Source organism: Bubalus kerabau, chromosome 4 (genome assembly GCF_029407905.1).
Source record: "Bubalus kerabau isolate K-KA32 ecotype Philippines breed swamp buffalo chromosome 4, PCC_UOA_SB_1v2, whole genome shotgun sequence".
Taxonomy (NCBI): domain Eukaryota; kingdom Metazoa; phylum Chordata; class Mammalia; order Artiodactyla; family Bovidae; genus Bubalus; species Bubalus kerabau.
In genome coordinates this window covers 63,269,834-63,290,328 of record NC_073627.1, presented here as the reverse complement: position 1 = coordinate 63,290,328, position 20,495 = coordinate 63,269,834, and the positions used below count along the sequence as shown (strand labels likewise).

The window sequence follows — 20,495 nt, the reverse complement described above, 5'->3', positions numbered from 1 at the left end:
GGGTGGGAGGAGGGACAGATTGGGAGTTTGGGATTTACACACTACTATATTTAAAATAGATAACCAAGAAGTATCTACTGTATAGCACTGAGAACTCTGCTCTCTAGTCTATAATAACCTAAATAGGAAAATAATTTGAAAAAGAATAGATACATGCTGTGTATAACTGAATAACTTTGTTGTACACCCAAAACCAATACAACATTATTAATCAAGTATGTTCCAATATAAAATAAAAATTTAAAAATAAAATTGAGCCCATCTTTCACTGAGGAAAATTGTTTCACTGAAGAAAAGCCTTAATTGTTTGCATTAGAAGTTGCAGACTTTTTCTGTAAAGGGCCACATAGTAAATATTTTAGACATTTCAAGCAATGCACTCTGTTGCAACTACTCAACTCTGCTGGCTATGGTGTAAAAGCAGCCACAGACAATGCACAAATGAATGAGCATGGTTATGTTCCAAGAAAACTTCGCTTACAAAATTAGATGGTGGGCCAGATTTGGCCTACTGGCTACTGTTTGATGAGCCCTGTCCTGAACTGGGACTAGGTAGGCTGGAAAAGAAAAAATAAAACTTAGATCCACAGATATTACTTGGAATATCTACAGACAATCTCATAACCATCATTACAGATTAGAGAGTAAAACCCAGCCAATCGCTAGAATTAGGAATAGGATATATAAGCAGACCAGATGAAACTAGATCACAATGAGTTTTCCATTTGAAACTGATGAGGAAGAAAAGTTAGTGACAAGCAGCACTAGAATCGATAAAAGCTGATGCAGTGTAGAGATCCAAGAGACCACTGCCAACTGGACTGACCACAACAGCATTCACAGAAAAGGAGACTTCTTGTGAGGTGGGTATGTTTAAGGTGAGTAAAAATCAGGTAGAGAAACACAACAAAGAACAAAGTCATGGGCAAGTATGCATAAAATGTATTCACAGAATAGTGAGCTAGCAGACTGGAGCAAAGTCGGAAAGGGTTTATGGAGTATCACACATCCAATTTTAACAGTGTGAACTCTTTTGTAGAGTTAGTGGGAGGTATTGAGGATCCCTGAGCTCTTAGTACAAGGTTCCCTTCAAAGCAGGCAACTCAAAGAATCCTCTTCCTTTAGAAAGACAATGAGACTGGCTGAATCTTACATATTATGAATGTCATGTTACTAATGAGTCACACTTACTAAGTCATTGTTATGTGATAACATAACAATGATATATTATAAACCGATAGTAATAAATTGTGCTTTACTATCATATATCACTTAGTACTTAGAAAAGGTCACAAAGGTGGTTATTTTTATCCCAATTTTACAGATTAGAAAATTAAGATGCAGAAGAATTTAATTTACACAAAGCCATCCAGCTTAGAAGAAGCAGACTATGGGTTTAAATGTAAGTCTATCTGTCTGTAAGCTTTAAATTATTCTTCTAAATGGCTTCTCAGTGCATTTAAACATATTGTTGTATTAAAACAAAATATTTTTAAAATCTCATTTTTAAACTGTCTCTTCAGAATGTTTCTCCTACTCAAAATCCGCAATACTATATTACCTTCTTCATCTTTTTGTCTTCCTACTAAATATTTTTTTCCAAAAGCAACATTCAAATGAAAGATGTAGAAATTTAAAGTAATTAGCCTCCAATTAAAATAAATAAATGTATATTTAAAAATAAATACAAATTAAAAAATTAAATAAATTCTATTCAAATTTCATCCAATCTGAGCTCACTAATTTAGCAAAAGTTTGTGATTTTTAAATCAATGTCATGTCTATCTATCTCACTACGTAATTATTTTCACATTGTTTTTGTCTACATTTTAGGTGTACCTTGCTTCAGTGCACACAAACAATAAATTTATCTCACATGATTTTTTATTCAAGTATAACAGTTTACTTTTTACTCAAGTATACAATTTCAAATAAGTAAAAATGCTTCTAAATAAAACCTAAAGAGAAATAAACTGTTAAAAACAGTTGCATTCAATTTATGTGATTTCAGGTGATCTGTTTCATTTCTCATTCTCTAAATTAATTAAAATTGAATTATTTTAAATTCAATCATGTAAAAAACGTTCTTATTAAAAAAAAAAGATTATGAAATAACACATTGGGATCTACTCTACTTAACAAATAATTGAGTTTTCTAATGCAAAAGTGACTACATGAAGGTGCCATGAATCTTGGTTATATGTACTTACAGTTATTAAGACCCATTTATTCACTGGGATCTAATATCAGGGTAGCTGGTCTGGGCCTATCTTTGGCTTCTCTAAATTCAATCAACTTAATAGAAATAAGTGTAGAGGCTTAGTGGATTAGTCTAAACAGGACATTAATCTCTGCATTCTCAATTGTAATCCAGCCTCTACCAAAGTGATTGGGAAAAAAATCCTAGAAAAAATCCAAACACTCAAAAATGCTCCAAAGCCAGCTCGGTAGAGACTGGCACACTTGGGTCATAGTTTGCTTGCTTTTACTTAACATCATTATAGCATTTGTCATCTGTCCTATTTCTTTTCGGTTTTTCTTTTATGCCTTTTGCTTAAATTCTCAGGACAGATACATTTGAAAAGGAACCATGATGCAATTCGACAAATGGTCTAGCATTTAATTAAAAAATAAAAAAATAAATAAAAATCATTCTTTTATGTGAATACAAAACATAAATCAAAATGATCTTTTCATGTTGAAAATCTATTGAAAAAACTACCATGTGTGTATTAAGGCTACCATGTGTGTATTAATGCCTGAAGAAGCTGGCAAGACAAAATAATGAAAAGAGAGCAAGGAGATTCTAGTAAAAGCAAATGAGTGACAGTTTTAGAACATATAAATATTATATATTTTATCATAAATGGATTGGATCATAATGCGTCAAATCTTTATTGCTCTGGTGAAAAAACATATAAATAAAAACTATGAGCACATTTCTGAATCAGGATTTTGTTTATTTCATTGTTGTAAAGGTTGAGTATTTACTGAGTCACATGAGACCATAGGCTTATATTAGAGGCCTTGATAAGTCTAAGCTCTAGTTGTAAAATGAAAATGCATCATTAATTTTTTGTAATTATTAAAGAAAAATGTGGGCCAGACTCAGCAAATTATCTCTGAAGATAATTTTATGAAAAAGTCATGATAGTCTTCTTTCTTATAATCTCTAAAATATTCTCCAAACATCCTAGCTTCCCCTAGAGAATCAGATTCAACCAACCTTAACTGAATATGTGTTATGGTCAGGCATTGAGCTAAACACTTTCACATTAATTGGCTCATTTAATCCTCATGTTTTACATGATATTGCCAAATTCCTTTCTAATTTTGCCCAACATGTCTTTCTTCTTTTAGCTTCAGCTACAACAATACAAAACCCACCATTTATCAAGTACATATGTCAAGCACTATGCTGCATTTTAAATTTGTCTCCCTTAACTCCAAAGACAGCTGTTTTTATCTCCTGTTAACAAAAAAGGACACTAAGGATTAGTTATGAAAGGTTGCTGCTGTGAGCCATGTGTTATGCTGGGATTTGTGACCTCTGAAGGAGAGGATTTCAATCCAGCGTCAGAGACAAGGCTTGACCACTTGGAGCTTTTTGTGCAGCAAAGTTTTATTAAAGTATAATAGAGATAGGGAAAGCTTCTGATATAGACATCAGAAGGGGACAGAAAGAGTGCCTTCTTGCTAGTTTTTAGCAAGGTGTTTTACGTCTGTTAGAAAGCTATTAATCAGGTAAGACACCTCAAGGCTGAGGGAGTTTCATCAGGCCCCTTTCCCACAATATGCACTTCTGAGATAGGATGGCACAAGGTGTGTTATCCCACAGCAATAAAACAATTGAAAAGAATACTGGCTTGTTGAGCCATCATCAGTTCAAGGTTTGAGAAAAGAAAAATGTTAGTCTTAGGTGGTACCATTTTGAAGAAAGGCAAATTCCAAAGCAAATACATAGTTTCATTAACATTAAGAAAAACTCATTGGTTAACTCAAGCCAGAACCAGGTGTGGTCAACACAATTAAATAAGTCTCTTTTAATTTTGTGTAGAGAAGGAAAAAAAAAATATCTGCCACTTACAGTTTATTTCCTCCTGCTGCTTGGGGACCTCTGGCCTTCCTGCCTGTTACCCTCTCAGTTAGAGATTTTAAGATATTTCTTAATGTCACACAATGAGCAACAACAGAGTTGAGATTAAATTCTAAAGACTTTATTCTCCAAGAACATGGAGTTGGACCCTGTTTGATTCAAGCTGGCTAAGACTGGTTGGGATCACTGATCCTAAAACTGTGTCCGCACAGACATCTGATGAATAATTCTTTTATATCAGAGGACCAAAAACTCCACCCTCAGATCATGCCAGGCACCTCCACTTTTGAACATACACCCCATGAAGAAGCATGTAACCTAGATATGCCTGGGTAAAGCACTGATTACTTCACCTTTTCTCAACCTCCAATGGCATTTCCTTGACCTCCAATCACCTTTCCTCATGCCTAAGACCTCATTGCTTCTTTATCCCATAAATATCTCCACCCCATGCCTTCGGGGAAGCGGATATGAGACTTGTTCTCCCATGTCCTTATTTGACTGCCTTGTGAATAAATACTTTCTCTGCTACAAACCTCAGCACCCCCGCGTTGGGCTTGCTGTACACAGAGCAAATGAATCTGGAACGAAACCCAGTGTTCAGGGCTACCTCTGTGATCACATTAAGGTCAATGGGGAATGGATTCTTCCCCAAGAATACAAAGGGATATCCTTTACTCAGAACAGCTGTCTTAAAAACATTATTTTCAGTACCACTTCCCTGGAGGTTAAGGTGACAAACTATCCTGGATGGCCCAGAACCGAGAGGTTTCCCAGAATGCAGGACTTTCAGGGCTAAAGCCAGGATGGTCTTAGGCAAACCAGGTGACCTTTGTGTGACTATGCTATGCTTTTCCCTGATCAAGGCCTTATTTACAAATTCACAGTCTGATTAGATCCAAATTTATCAGTTTAGAGTGACTTTGGACACACAGAATTTGCTGACTCATCAGAGATAAGTGATTGATAAGAGGTAAGTGATTGTCATCATTCTACAGTTCAACTGTGCTAATTCCTGTCACTGACTTGCAAAAGCTGCCACTTGCCATTTCCTCCTCCAGGGCAACTTCCCAACCCAGGGATCGAACTCCTGTCTCTTATGTCTCCTGCATTTGCAGGTGGGTTCTTCACCACTAGCACTATCTGGGAAGCCCCACTGCCTTCCAACTGAGCCCCAATTCCTTAGCTTGGTTTCCACAGCCCCCCTCTGACTATCAGCCTTGGCACCCACTCATCCCCCAGGATGCTCTAACTTCTAGAAGCTGATAGCATTCCTTGCATTCTCACCTTCCATTCCTCCCCTCCATTAACTATCATAATCCAATCCCCTCCCTCCCCTCCAGGCCCCCATGAAAATGCCACCACCTCCATGAAACATTCCAGAATACCATCCTGCTCCTTTATACTCTGATAGCATTTTGTCTGTGCTGTTCTCAAAGTTCTGCCCTGTAGAAAGTTCTCTGTGTACATTAAAAAAAAAAAAAAAAAAAATCCTCTGCTAGGTTGGAAGTTCTCAGAGATGAGAAGAAATGTCTTAAATGTTAACATTTCTATCTGAGGCCTAACAGGTCGACTATCTGTTTTCCTTCTGAGGCATTATATTTTTCCCGTGTCAGCAAATATTTATTAAATGTCTACTAAGTATCAAAAAAAAATAATAATAAATAATATATAGGACCCTCCCCCAAGGTTTTCAGTAAATGCTTTTATGAAGCAGTCAATGACGACCCCTTAACTCTTTCTCAGGGTCTTACTAGAGAGGTACAAGGTCAGCATTCTACAAATATAGTTTGGGTTAGTCTTTTATTATATGTTATCCTTACACTTGCCCATCTCAAAAGTCATTTCCCACTTTTCTGCTTATCCACAACCTCCAAAATTCTTCCTATAATTTAGTCTTGCTGTCGTGACATTTCAAAAACTAGAAAAATTTAGCATCAACAGCAAACTTTGATAATTTTCTTAAAAGTTTCATAACAGTAAAAAATTTCCAAGTTAGAAAGGGACCTAGAAATTACCCAGTTCAATATCCTTGTTTAAAAGGAGAAAACTGGGATTCAGACAATTAAAACTACTTCTTTTACAACACAACACAGTGGAAAAACAAATACTAACCAAAACATGTTCTAACTTCCATCCCAATAATCTTTTTTGAAAATCAACTGAGTCATTCTTCCCAATAATTTATTAAAACATGCTCTAGGAACAATACTCAAGACGACTCAAATTTCTGGACTCAGACGAGATATTTGCTTGTCCTTAACCCTGGTTTCCTGTCTGATCTGACATTAAGCAAAAATGTCATCTTGAATGCCATGGCTATTTACAGCTTTTGCTTAATACTTTCTGGGGATGGACCACGATCGAAAACACCTGTCAAAAAAGAAACAAGAGGCTCAAAATGGAGTCATTTATGCTAAGGCTTGTGTCATCAAACTAAGACTTAATACCTAACCTAACTCCAGTTACAGCCTGTCCTAGAAATATTATGTTAACCAGTCACTCTGGAATTTCCTGTGTGATCAGTCGCTCAGTCGTGTCTGACTCTTTGTGACCCTATGGGCTGTAGCCTGCCAGGCTCCTCTGTCCAAGGGATTCTCCAAGCAAGTATACTGGAGTGGGTTGCCATTTCCTTCTCCACTGGAATTTCCTAGTCAGTACTAAAGAGGTAACCTGCCAGGTAGATTCCTGCTGTCCTCCAAAGGAAGGTAACCTTGCCTTAAACAATTAAATCTTTGCAACTAACTTCCTTCTTCCAACTTCTGCCTATTGTATGGTAAAACCACAAAAAACTTTGTATTCTTTTACCCAGTAATCTCAATACTGTGATTATTTAAGGAAATAGTTCAATAGAAATAAATATCTAGATATAAAAACATATGCCCAGAATATTAAAACTGGAAACAACATAGGTGCTCAAAAATAGGGGACAAGATAAATATAAACAATGCTATTTTAGATGAATAAATTATTTCAAAACTATTACAAAGAAAATCATAAATGTTAAAGTGGCAAATGTTAGCCAGTTGTTCACCAAATCTTTCTCTTTATTCCTGGACCTAAGACTAGCCTGCAATTTCTAGTTTCTTTTGCAATAAGATATTGTCATGTGACTGATCAGACATGAGATATACAGTTTTTCTGTCAGGCTCATAAACACCTCCCCCATGATCCTCCTCCTCACTCTTTTTCCTATTATTAATCTTGATGCTGGGAACAACACTGGAAGCCATGTCTTGAAGATTGCAGAGATTATCAGCCTTGAGACTTCTAAATCACTACACAAACAGGATGTCTTCTTTTATCTTTTCCCCCTCACCAAAGCCCTATTCATTCTCTCTCTCTCTCTCTCTCTCTCTCTCTCTCTCTCTCTCTCTCTGTCACACACACACACACACACACACACACACACACACACACCAATTAGATAATTAACATGAGCAGGAGGTGAGCTTCTGCTCTGTTATGTTTCTGAGATTGTTGGGCGTACTGAACACAAAACCCTGAATTTCCTGAACTAACACAACTAGAATAGCAACACAGGGGAATACTTAGATATAATGCAAAGTTGTGTGTGTGTGTGTGTTTTTAAGTACAAAGCTTTAAAGGAAAAAATTTATAACTGCAAACTTTGGGAAATTAAAAATTTAGCCTATGAAGAAACAGTTTGTTTTTGTAAACTCTGTTTGATACTACCGTTGTGTCATATTTAGCATTAAAATTACCTCAATGACTTCTAGTATCATTCATGTTTGTAACACTAAAACACTTGCATATACAGTCCTTTGCTCGTAAGGAGCAATGATCAAGAAGGAGCATTTCAACTTGAATACACAATTAGCCTAAACAGCAAATGCATAAATAAAAGTCTCATTTTTAATTTGCTCAACACATTTTACCTTTAGATATGGCACATTAAAAAACTTTACCTAGCTCAGTCAGACTCTAATTTCAGCAGTTCTAATAGCAAGAGGAAGAAAAAAAAAGCTGCACCAACTTACACAGTATTTTAATTGCAAAAGACCCTCATTTAGCCAGGCTTCCCTGGTGGCTCAAATAGCAAAAAACCCGCCTGCAAAGCGGGATACATGGGTTCGATCCCTGGGTTGGGAAGATCCACTGGAGGAGGGCTTGGCAACCCACTCCAGTATTCTTGCCTGCAGCATTCCCATGGACAGAGAAGCCTGGCAGGCTGCAGTCAATGGGGTCACAAAGAGTTGGACACAACTGACCGACTAAGCACACACTCATTTAGCCACTACGACACAGAACTTCAAAGACACAGACTAAAACTACAAGAACATCTTCACCAAGTGGAAAATGGGAAAGGACCCTGTTAGAGATAACACAAAATAATGACTTTACTACTTCGTATTTCATTCTGTAAGATGTGAGTTACTTAGAGCTGGTATCATTACTGGGTACTGCAAGACAGAAAGACAGTGACATATTTTTATTCACACCCAGGCCACACAACAGACGTTTATTATTCATAGATGTCTCTAACTCTCAGTATAATTTTATTATATCTACTGCAAGATTAACAGTAGGAGCCTTTTTTTCCTATATCCTCCAATGTTTTCTATAATCAAATTAACAAGCAAACAAACAACAAACCATCCAACTGACCATTTCCTCATAGTTATGAAGAGCAACTAGGAGAGCATAGGCAGAATGATCAGCCAAGAACAGCAAATCCATTATGTTTTTTCAATTTCTAGGCTCCTGGCTCCCCAACAGGGTTAAGAACCATTGGGCACCACAATTCTGTTACAAAAGGAAACAGGTGAAGTAAAGTTTTCTGACAGAAGATCGAGAACACCTTAGAAACCAGTTTCCTGTGTTGATCTGCGTGAAGACTAAAGAATGGGTAGGCTTTTCACCTAAAGCACTCTATTTCATTGCTAACAGTGAGCCTTCTCAAGTGCTGGCATCTTCCAAGCTGGAACCAAGTGAGAAAACAACCATATCTTTAGCTATCTAGTGGTTTGGGCTTCCCAATGGGTAAGGAATCTGCCTGCAATCCAGGAGACCTGGGTTCAATCCCTGGGTTGGAAAGATCCCCTGGAGAAGGGAACAGCTACCCACTCCAGTATTCTGGACTGGAGAATTCCATAGACTGTATGATCCATGGGGTCTCAGAGAGCTGGACACGACTGAGCAACCTTCACTTTACTTTACAGAGGCAGAGAAGCATGGAGGAAGAACAACCATGTACCCATGGATTCTTAGTTCAAGTCTTATAGAGTGGAATCTCAGAACACAAAGGAGCAGAAAGACATTTTAAACAAAGTTAAGTGCCCCAACTAACACTGGTGTCTTTAATGCAGATAAAAGTTGAGTCTGAGAAGGAAATATAAAACTATTCAATAAGTTGCTCCCTGAAAAAGTTCTAGTTCTGACTGCATACAGTAAGAAGCAAGAGGGCTGCTAACAGAGATGTCTTCTTCATTTTCCCTCACTCTTAACCTCCATACAAGATCTCAATTGTGTTCCCCAGTGTCTGTGAAGCAAGGAAAGTCATTCTAAATCAATCTTTGTTATTCATTTATGTACCAATTCAAACATTCATTATTGAGTATCTACTAAAATGTCAAGCCCCAGGTTGAGCAAAGGGGAAAACGTGCATCACTAAATATATGTTCTACGAGAGAAAAGCTGTTTAGCTTACTATATTTTTGTCTGGCCCAGTGCCTCACTCATAGGAGGCATTTATTAACATTTGTGAGATTAATGAACCAGCACATTAAATTTCTTCAGGGTGGGAGAAAATCCTCCCACAGACATGTACCTGTATTTGTCCTTCTTAAGAATCCTATGAGGTATTTATATTATTCTAATATCATGGAGCAGGAATGCCCTGTATTCACTCAATAAGTCTGCCATCAAAACTGTTTGCCTTGAGGGTGAAAGCTTGCTTGTGTGTATGGCAGGAAGAGGGAGCAGCAAAAGAGGAATATTTTGATTCATATCCTTCAGTTAACATGTTTATTCCAACTGTGGCATTCCTGTCAAATGTGTTGTGAAGCCAGCAGGATTTGGGTCAGGAAAATTCACCTGAAAGTCACAGGCTTCATTTCCTGTTCTCAGCCCCTTCAGCCTCTGGGCGTGATGTATTAGAGGAAGTTAAAGATTAATTCTCCATTTACTATGAAAAAGACCCCACCTCTCCCAGATCAGGAGGAAAAGGCATTTGTAGGCTGCCTCCTTTACAACACTGACGATCTTTCCACTTTTATCCTGAAGGCACCTTAATGCAAATAAAATCAAACCCAAATAATGGCTACCTCATTACCAGCTCAATCTTGCTTTTATCATGAAGGCAATCCCAGAACATTTCTTAACATTCACAGCTCCCCACACCACCTTCACATGCTAGAAGTCTTTTAGTCTTGCTTAAGATTACACAAGATGAAAACAAAAAAGTAACAGGAAAGATTCAATTGACAATTGTCAAAGGGAGTAAGACGAAATTGCCACACTGCAAAATCTAGGGTTAGCCAATAGCATCCTGGCTCTTTTCCCTAGGGCAGAATTACATGAATACAAACTAAGTGAGGAGATAAATTCTGTAGTCTAAATCTGAGATATCAAGATTCTCATAAGCTACTTGGAACTAGAGACAATACTGGAAAATAATTTGTGATTTCGTAAAAACAGAGCATAGCTGGACTAAACCCAAAAGCTTTAACCCTGACTGGTCTATTCCTAAATAAGAGAAAGGTATAAACTAGACCTAGCTTCCTTAGAACAGACCCTCCTTTTAAAGTTGCTCTCCTTGCACAGAGAGACACAAGGGTGATTTCTACTACTATCATATGTAAAGCATTATTATTATTAGAATCATATTTCCTAAATGCTCTTCTATCTCAGCCTCATCCATCATACTTCACCGTCTACTTATTGCCCTACTTACCTCTTCACAGTCCCCTGAATTCATCATGTCTTATCTGATTACCCTGTCTTTGCTAATGTTGTTTCCTCTGATGATTCCTCCCCTATCACACTCCTGGTCAATCAATAAAAGTCTTCCAAGTCAACCCTTAAGCTTCCTTTAAGACTCACCCCTAATTCCTTTCTGGCACTACTTACTCTCCTTCCTCTATGTCTCCCAAATCTTAACCAAGTTCAGTCCATTGAATCCATGTAAAGATCCAAAAGAGAAAATAAAAATCACCAAGAAATTAAATATATTAGAACACTCCATATTCTCTCAATTCAACAGCTTCTAAAGTGGACTCCTCCCAACTTTTGAATATCTCCTGAAGTGAATCTTTTTTTCCAACTGAGACATTCTCCACTGTGGATCTTACTCATTCCTATTCATCTCGTTTTGATGATATAGTTCCCTCTAACTTTTCTATCCAAACCTCTAACACCTATTTAATATTCTCTTTTGCCTTCAAGCCTGGCCTTCTCCATAGGCAGCATTTATATACTCTAGCAAATAATTAGGCATTATTCATACTGCTTTATATCACAATACATTTTGTGCATTACAACACTGCTTTCATAAGTATTCTTCATATTTTTATATCACTCTACATTATACGTGTATATCTCTACTTTTATAACTATATTTTAAGCATAACATGCTAAAGACATAGATACTTTACATTTGTGTAACACAAAGAACATTCAAGATCACTCTTTGATGTTTCCCTCAACAGTTCTTTGAAATAGGCAAACAAGACAGAACTTCTCATTTCACAAATGAGGAAACAGAGACTCTAAGAGGCTAAGAGAATTGCCCAAAGTCATATAGGTAACTAAGGCAGAGTTTGATTGCAGGGTGGATCTTCAAACTCCAATATTCTTTATAAAATGGCCTGCTACCATATACATTTATGGGCCTAGATCTCTTTCTGACCTACACCTCAGGCTCAAATACATACTGTCTAGGATGGCAATAAAACTCCTTCTCCCCACCCAACAAAATGTTTTTTGACATTGACAATTCTTCACCCTCCCCCAACACACCAAGGATGTATTACTTAGGAAATCTCTCATGTCACTGCCAAGAGAGTCATATCTATTGTATCTGCCATTTATGGTATCTGTGACTATAAGACATCACAATGGGAAACTGAATTTAAAGAAAATGTATCACCAAGAAGGTCATCAGATTCTTTATTCTTTATCTTTTTCATATTTAATGGGATTTTCTATTACAAATCATATTGACAGCATATACAGTTTGCCATTTTGGAAGCACTTTAAAGTTGAGTCTATACTGAGTTATAATTTACAAGCAAAAAAAAGAAAAATGCTGCTGCTCCCCTGGGAATAAGCACTACATTGCTCCCAGTGATTTCCAAGCCTCATCTCAATATTGGGCTCACACGGATAAAGTGGGTCACACTCATAACTATGTACCAAAGCCCAATGTTACCAGTTTCATTTATATGAGAAAGAAAATTAAGAGACATTTCAAGCCAACACCTCACTGAAAGTAGGATTTGTACTCAATATTACAAAATGCACTAGCTAATGTTTGTTTTTGGAGTTTTTGTTTGTTTGCTGGCTTGCTTTTAAACAACCTGTTATGGGATGAAGGCAAATATTCTATTTATTCCTCACAAACCCATGCAAATTTTGCAGGCAAAATTATATTATTGCAAACTTAATATGTCTAAGACACTGTGCTAAGTGAAAATCACTGACCATATTATCTTATTTAATCTATATGACAAACATGGGATATATACTACTATCCCTTTCTACATGTAAGCCATTGATGCGAAACCATTTAACTTTTAGATTAGGAGAAAAGGTATGAAATATCATTTCTTTCAGGTATTGCTGATCGTGAAACACTGGAGGCAAATCGGCAAGTTTGTCACTCTGTTTGAATGACACAGTCACGTACAACGCAAACACTGTTTTAATTCTAGATCTAGACTGCAATCGCCCTAAAATTCCAGTTCGAAACTCTCTAAGCCTTATCTCCATTTAACACAATTTACTCATTCAATTGGAGATATCAAAATAAAAAAATAACAAAAACTTTAAAAGAAATCTTATACCAAAACATAAATGATATACTGAATTTTGACTCAGAACTGAGTGTGAATCCTTCAAGCTGAACTTCTGTGGGCTTTGGTTGCCTCATTTATAAAATCACCCTACACATTTTGATACTAGATGACTTAAAATATGTGCAATATTGCATAATACATGTGAAAGTATCACATAATTCTAATTACTATTGCAGTTATTATGAATAAACTGACAAGGAACTAAAGTTATATACAGTTATATATAGAAAAGTAGGATGTTCAATACAAATTAAATCAGACAGCTCTCTTTGGACCAGAAAATTCTCTCCTGGTGCTGCTAAGTATTCATTTTCGCTGATCTGAGCTGCATTTGTAAGAAGGAAATAGTGTTCTTGCTAGCAAGAGGAAATATTCTTTCTCTCTCTTTCTCTCTCATCTCCACAAATCTTGGCCGCCTGACATTTTCAGTAAAATGAGATGTCAGCCAAACATACAGACCCAAGAACTCCCAGATCATGACATTTCCTCACAGACTAGCTATGCTGTCCTGAAGTAACCAAATTTTCTCAAATGGAAGGCACACATGCTATGGTCCCCAGCAGCTAACTAAAGCTGGTTAAGCTAGCTAGCAGACCCCTCGTCCAATTTACTCAGTTTCATCGTAACAAAACAAAATGATTAATGCAAAGCCATGAAACATACAAGCCCAGGTGTCTGTATTTTAAACAAAACAGACACATAGACCCAGGGAGAAAATTCCTTTGGGTGTACTTTTAATTTAGGGGGTGGGGTAGGATGAGGGTAGGAAAAAGGAAGTGTTAGCCACCCAGTCAGGTCTGACTCTTTGTGACCCCATGGATGTTAGCTTGCCAGGGTCCTCTGTCCATGGAATTCTTCAAGCAAGAATAACTGATTTGGGTAGCCGTTCCCTTCTCCAGGGGATCTTCTCAACCCAGGGATGGATCAAATCCTCCTGCATTACAGGCATTCTCTTTATCCTCTGAGCCACCAGGGAAACCCCTGAGGGTAGGAACCTTTGGTAAAGGAAACACTAAGTTACAAAATTCCAGAGTGTTCCTGAAAGCCAACTGAAATTCAGTCAATATACTTTCTATAGGCCAAACTTACTTCCAAAATTTCCCTTTTGCAGAATGTTTACACTGCAGACTTTTGCTGGCTTCTTCTACTCTGGTATTCCTCAGTAAGGAAGCCAACCCTACAAATGTAATAAACATAGACTCCTGGTAACTCAGTAACAAATAGTACCCATTTACTAGCAGGGCAATCGATCTGTAGATGGTAGAGAGGTGCTTTTTAAAAAATTTTGTTTTCAAATTTAAGATTTAGTAGGTTCTATGAATACATACTTACATTCCTTTCAGTAAAGCTCATTCATGATTAAATTAAGACTGCAAATCACAGAAACAGAAATGATAAGCCCACTAAACCCTCCCTGAGCCAATTATTTAACCTTAGTGCATTGCATTCTTCTTAGGGCTGCCAGATGGGAAACAAAGTCTCCCAAACTGTGGCAAAGATGAGTCATAAATTACTAATGAGAATTGTGACATACATAGACATCACCGAAGAGCATCTCTATTCTTCTTATAGAGGGAGGAGGCCACCTTGATTTTAGAGAAAGAATGACCTTTTAAAGTTAAGTTTATGAGTGTGTAAATAATGAGTCCATAATGTTCTATCTCTGCCTAAATATCTTCATAAAAAGTAAACTAATGCTCATCATAACAAGGCATTCCAGTCAGCCTTAGGAATGCTAACCTAATAGTTAGCAATTTTGCTTATACTTTTATTTTCTCGTTACATAACAATGATAATTTAATAAATACATGTGAAAAGCCACATACTACACAGCAACTCTCCTGGGTTGGAAATAGCTTCTATTTATATAATTTAGCTGCTGATACACCAAATCTAGTATAGCTGTGACAAACATTTCACTATGCCTCTTTTGGAAGCTAAGAACAGACTGGACTCGTTCTCAGCTGGTTCTCCTCTGTGCTGGCCCACCCAAATGCAGAGTAGAGGTTAGGGACAAAAGATGGGGAGGTCCAGAGCATTAATGTTAACCTTTTGTAAATCTCAAAGGAACTCAGTTTGTCTGATTTGAAAATCATTTATGATGTGAGGAAAGAGGCAAGAAAAGGCTATTTTATAACTAGTGAAATAACATGGAGAAAAGAGAGAAAACTTGAAAGAGATGTGGAAGAGAAAGATGTAAAATATGGCCTTGTAAGATGCCACCTAGTCTATCCCTGGACATATGACTGATATAAACCTTTACAGGTCACCTGCAATTTTTTTTCTCATACATGTAGGATGTATAAAAGAGTAGAGGATTGGGAGTGACCCCAGGGCACTTTTGTCTTCTAGGTATACAACATATCTCTAAAGTTTGTAGAGGCAAATTTCTAACAAAGGTAGCCAAGCCTCAAACAGAATGATTTAAAATAAAAGATCCCTCATTCCTGTCCTGAATAATGATATTTGGAACTGGATCCAGAATAAGGGCAGACAAGGGTTTTTTAACAGCCAGAATCAAGTCTGGTTTAAAGGGTGGGGACTGGCTCAGCTAAACAAAGAGGAAACATGTCCCTCCATCCTAATCCTGCTCAAATAGGCCTGCTCACAAAGGCAAGGTTTCTGTTCTCTTCTGTTGACTTCATGGGAAGTTGGCTGAGTCCCCAGTTCTGCAGAGGGATGCAGGCAGAGGGGAGTACTGCAAACAGGCTTTACCCTAGGTGTTTAAATGATAAATGTGAAAGAAATGGTGTGGACACTGTCAGTGGGAGGAGGCACTGAACTGAATGGGGAAATATTGCTTAGCCTGGAGCTTTTTCTTGTATCTCTACTACATACCCTCAACTTCCTTCACTGACAAGAACACTATTTGGAAATCAAAATCCTTCCTAACACACACACACATACATACACACACACACACACACACACACACACACACACACACACACACACACACACACACACTCTGCCTTATTCGTTTCAATATCCTGGCTTCCCACATGCTCCTAAATCCACACACTGGCACCAGTAGCCTGAAGTCTGTAAGTCTGAGCCATTAAGTACAACCTTACCACTGGAAATTAGGAAAGATCATGATTTAAAGGGGTATTTATGATACTGTGTTGTTTCAGATAGATTTTGCTTTTTGGGGGGGTGGTTCTGATGTATTTGGGGAAGGCATGGAGTATATCTACATCCCTTTGGTCCCTGCTGGTACTCTCCAGTCCCCATACCCTCCTGCAGTCTCCTGAAAGTGCCTAGATATTAGGGCAGGGCTCTGCATATATTTTTACAACCAGGAACCATCTAGTTTGGGAACTTTGAAAGCCAGAGGAAGGCAGCAGGGGTTGCCAAGGCTCCGATTTCCTTGTCACAGTTCTCAACCAGGAAAACAGTTGAAAATCAACACCCGTTTGCCTCTTCTTTCTTATCTCTCCACCCCTACAATGTTCCAGGACTCCATACAGATATTACCTCCAACACACAGACACACACACACACACACACACCCCTGGGTTTAGAAGCTTTTTAATTCTTAGGGCAGCAAACCCACAAAGCTGAACTCCATACAGATATTACCTCCAACACACACACACACACACACACACACACACACACACACACACACACACACACACCTGGGTTTAGAAGCTTTTTAATTCTTAAGGCAGCAAACCCACAAAGCTGAAAGGGTCTCTGCCACCATCCCTCTTCCGTCCCACGCCGCAAGGCTACTTAATTGTCTACACACAATAAAACCCCATACATTCCAAAGACCACAACATAACCCGGACCCGCCCGTGACTCCAGCACGCGTCCCATACCTGATATGCAGACGATGAAATTGGCTTGAAGAAGAAAAAGCACCTCCCAGACTATTTCCATCCTCTGATTCTCATTCCAAGTGCATCACTCGACGTGAAAACAGGGGGGGAAGGGGGAGCCCCACAAGGAACACACACATGCACACACGCACACTTCCTAGCGAGCGCAAACTCGCACTTCCACCGGATAGTCGGCCGGGGACAGTCACCCCCAAGATCAATATCGCAGTTTGAACTGTTCCAGCAAATTTCCCCTCGGGCTCGACAGACGTGCGCCCCAGACGTGCTGACACATGACCGATGCCTCGCTGCCCAGGAGGTCTCCTTGCTCACCGGTCTCTGCTCCTTGCACAGGCGGTGGAAATAGCACTAGCAGTGGCGGCAGCAGCCACCCGAACGCACCAGCTCTGGGCTCTTCCTGCAAAAACGAGACCCCGATCCGCCTGGCTCCCCAAGAAGACATAGACGATAGCCCCCCGCCGGGCCGGGCCGTGCAGTTTTAGGTCCCTGGCCGCTAGCAGTTTGCAGGCTAAGCCTCGGCAGTCCTCGACGAGTTGCCCTCGAAGTCCGCCCCCCTCACCGGGGCATGGTCAGAGGGTGGCTGCTCCGCGCCGCGCCGTTCTCCTCCTGCTCCCGGGTGCCAGAGGGATGCAGACACAGCATACAGAGAGACAGAAAGAGAGGCAGGGGTTACTGCCCAAGACTGCCGTCCTCCTGCCGCCTCCGCAGACCCTTCCTGCCGCCCCAGTCTGCGCGCAGCCTGCCGCCTCGGGGCCGGGCTCGAGCGACACTCCAGGGCGTGGAGCAGGGGCCCTGCGGGGTCGGCTTCCCCGCTGGCCTCGCGAGCTCACGGGCTTCCCACGGCGCGCGCGCCTGCTGTCCCTCTCCTATTTTTCTGGTCTCCCCAGAACCTCCAGTTCCCTCGCTTCCATGGTCCGCGACTAGCGCCGCCGCTGCCGCCGCCGCGGCGATTTTCCGCAATGCAACTGCAGGGGTCGTTATTTCCTCGTCTACAGATCCCGGCGCCTCCCGATTCCGCGGGGAGGCGGGGGCGGGGAGGCGGGAGAGGGGCTCGGCCAGGTGAGCAGTCTCGCCGAGCCCGGGCCCAGCGTCAACCCGGCCGCCCGCCGCTCGGGGCGGAGGCAGGAGGGCGCGGCGGAGAGGCGAGGCCTAACGCGGCCATGAGAACGGGAAGCGGGGCGTCGGGCTTCGGGGCAGCACTGCCGCCCAGGCCCAGCTCCGAGCCGCAGCCCCTCACTCTGCCCCGCCCTGGCAGCTGCTGTCACTACAGGATTTGGGGAGATTTTCCCTCTCCTTAAAAAGAACTTTGCGCCAGCGGGTTAGGAGCGGGAGACCCGGGCGGACTCATCTTGGGAGTGCTGCGCTGCGCTCCCTCCGCTGTGGAGTATTGGGGATTTTTTTTTTTTTTCTTTGCATAATTCATTCCGTTCCCTCTCTCCTGTCCCTCTCCTGCCCCCCTCCTCCTGCCCCCTTTCCGCTCCGGTGTCAGAACAGTACTTACCCTAGAGTTCTCTCTGCAGGCTTCTAGACCAGGTCCTGCAAGTCCCTCACCTCCATCCTCCTGAAACGGGGAAAACCCGTCTTTCCAAGCCCGGGTGCGGGCAGTGGCCACTGCCAAACACGCCTCTGCCTAGCTCCAGGAAGATCCAGGACTATTGGAAACCCGGGCTCTAGGAGAACGGGCTTCGCTTCTTTTCTTTCGTTTATTCTGTTTTTCTTTCGGAAAGCTCAAGTGCTTTACAGGCTTTTGCTGGGCTTCAGATCACTGCCAGCAATACTCAGCAGCTTCTTCAGATTTTCCCGCACCAACCGCGCGAGCGCGCACACACACAAGCCTAGAGCTCGGCTCCTAGGCCTCGGGGAAGGTGGGGGCGGCCGAAGCGCCAGCAGCCACCCAGGCGGAGGCTGTGGTCGGAGCCTCACGGTGTTCCGCAGAAGGTCCCCTCCGCGACCATGAAAGGGCTTGCTTCCGGTCAACAGCTCGCGGTGTAGATGCAAAGGAGTCGGAAGGAGACCCTGGGCTCAGAACTGTTTCCTTGAGAAGGCTGGCAACGAGAGGAAAAAAAAAAAAAAAAAAAAAAATTGCAGAGTTGTATGGCCTCTATAGCTGCTATAGAGGTCTGAGAAAACCCCAGACTCAACACTTTGGGAGTGCTGAAGAAGAGGACAGTGAAGGGGAAATCCCTGAAATGATCTCGGATTGCTCTGAGTTCTTGTTCAGATTGCAAACTATGACGTTTGGAGATTTTGCACGAGCGCGGATGGACACACAACAAAGAAAGACACGTAACCCGCAAGGGTTGTTGTTGTTGTTTGTACTTTTTATTTGGGGGGGTTTAGAAACCATTTCAGTGTGAGGTTTGGGGTTCGGTCTAATAACTGCATAAAGAGAAGAAGGGAAATGGTTACCATTCATCTGCACAGTAAAGTTAGTGAGTCTGCCAGGCAGTGTGGCTTGTGAGAGTGCGGGATTGGAACCAAAGGAGTTTCAGTGCAGCGTTCCCAGGATTCTTGAACTAACTGTTCGGGAAGAAGTGCAGCCGCCTTTTTGCAGAGTGGCTGTCCGGTGCGGGGTTGGGGTGGAGGGCAGGGAGAGTGAGCAGTGCGAATAGCATGAGCTTTCTCGGCCGGGCAGACTTTGGGAGCCACAGCTGCTTAGTTCTGCTGCCTTCAGGGATTCGAAAAAAGAACCACAAGCAGACAACTGCTTTTTAAGACAGACGTGTGACTGAGCTATCTGTTTTCTGAGATGAAGGCCAGGGTCTCCAGGTGGTCAGCATATTAAAAATCTAGGCCCAGATGACGGAAATCCAGGATTCTTATGCAGAGAGCTCAGCAGGAAAGACACTGAGATCTCGAAATATTAAAAGAATCGAGATAGTGAGAACTAGTCAGTCATTTTAGGATACATGGGAGAGGGAGGAAGTTCCGCCCAAAAGAGAGTTTTGAAGAGAGAGAGAAAGCTGTTTGTTTGCTAAAGATGAACAGATTCCACCCTAGGGAGCTTTTGAAATCCATAGACAGTGACCTACCTTCTGCACTTCGGAGTAGAATCTGCTTGCCAGCAGGAGAGCTCTCTCTGGAAGCAGAACAGTGCCTGGATTTTTATACCAGGATTCATTTATTAGCTGGGCTTTCCAGGTGGCAGTGGTAAAGAATCCTGCCAATGTAGGAGAAGCGAGAGACTCGGGTTGGATCCCTGGGTGGGGAGGATCCGGTGGAGTAGGAAATGGTAACCCACTCTAGTATTCTTGCCTAGAAAATTCAATGGACAGAGGAGCCTGGTAGGGTACATGGGGTTGCAAAGATTCAGACAGGACTGAGCACTGAGGGACTGAATACAGCGCACCCATTTGTTTACTGATGAATTATGCAATTATTAACTGAATGCCAGATATGAGTCAAGCACACTGGCAAGTCGTTGGAGTTTTGTTACTAAAAATTCATAACCCTTGTTTTCAAGACGCTTATAAACTATATTACCTTCTACATTTTGCCTTAAAAGCCAATGCC

General features: G+C 40.8%; 1 protein-coding gene across 1 annotated transcript in view; it reads right to left on the bottom strand.

The window, feature by feature from the left end:
- Nucleotides 1-20,138, bottom strand: part of CA10 (carbonic anhydrase 10) — an 841,230-nt gene extending 821,092 nt beyond the window's left edge. The window contains exons 1-3 of the mRNA XM_055577599.1: nt 20,015-20,138; nt 18,484-19,027; nt 16,962-17,588 (exon numbers count right to left, since the gene is read on the bottom strand). Coding sequence (XP_055433574.1) covers nt 16,962-17,022 — 61 coding nt within the window. The 5' untranslated portion in view covers nt 17,023-17,588; nt 18,484-19,027; nt 20,015-20,138. The remainder of the gene's footprint in view (nt 1-16,961; nt 17,589-18,483; nt 19,028-20,014) is intronic.
- Nucleotides 20,139-20,495: the final 357 nt, after the last annotated feature.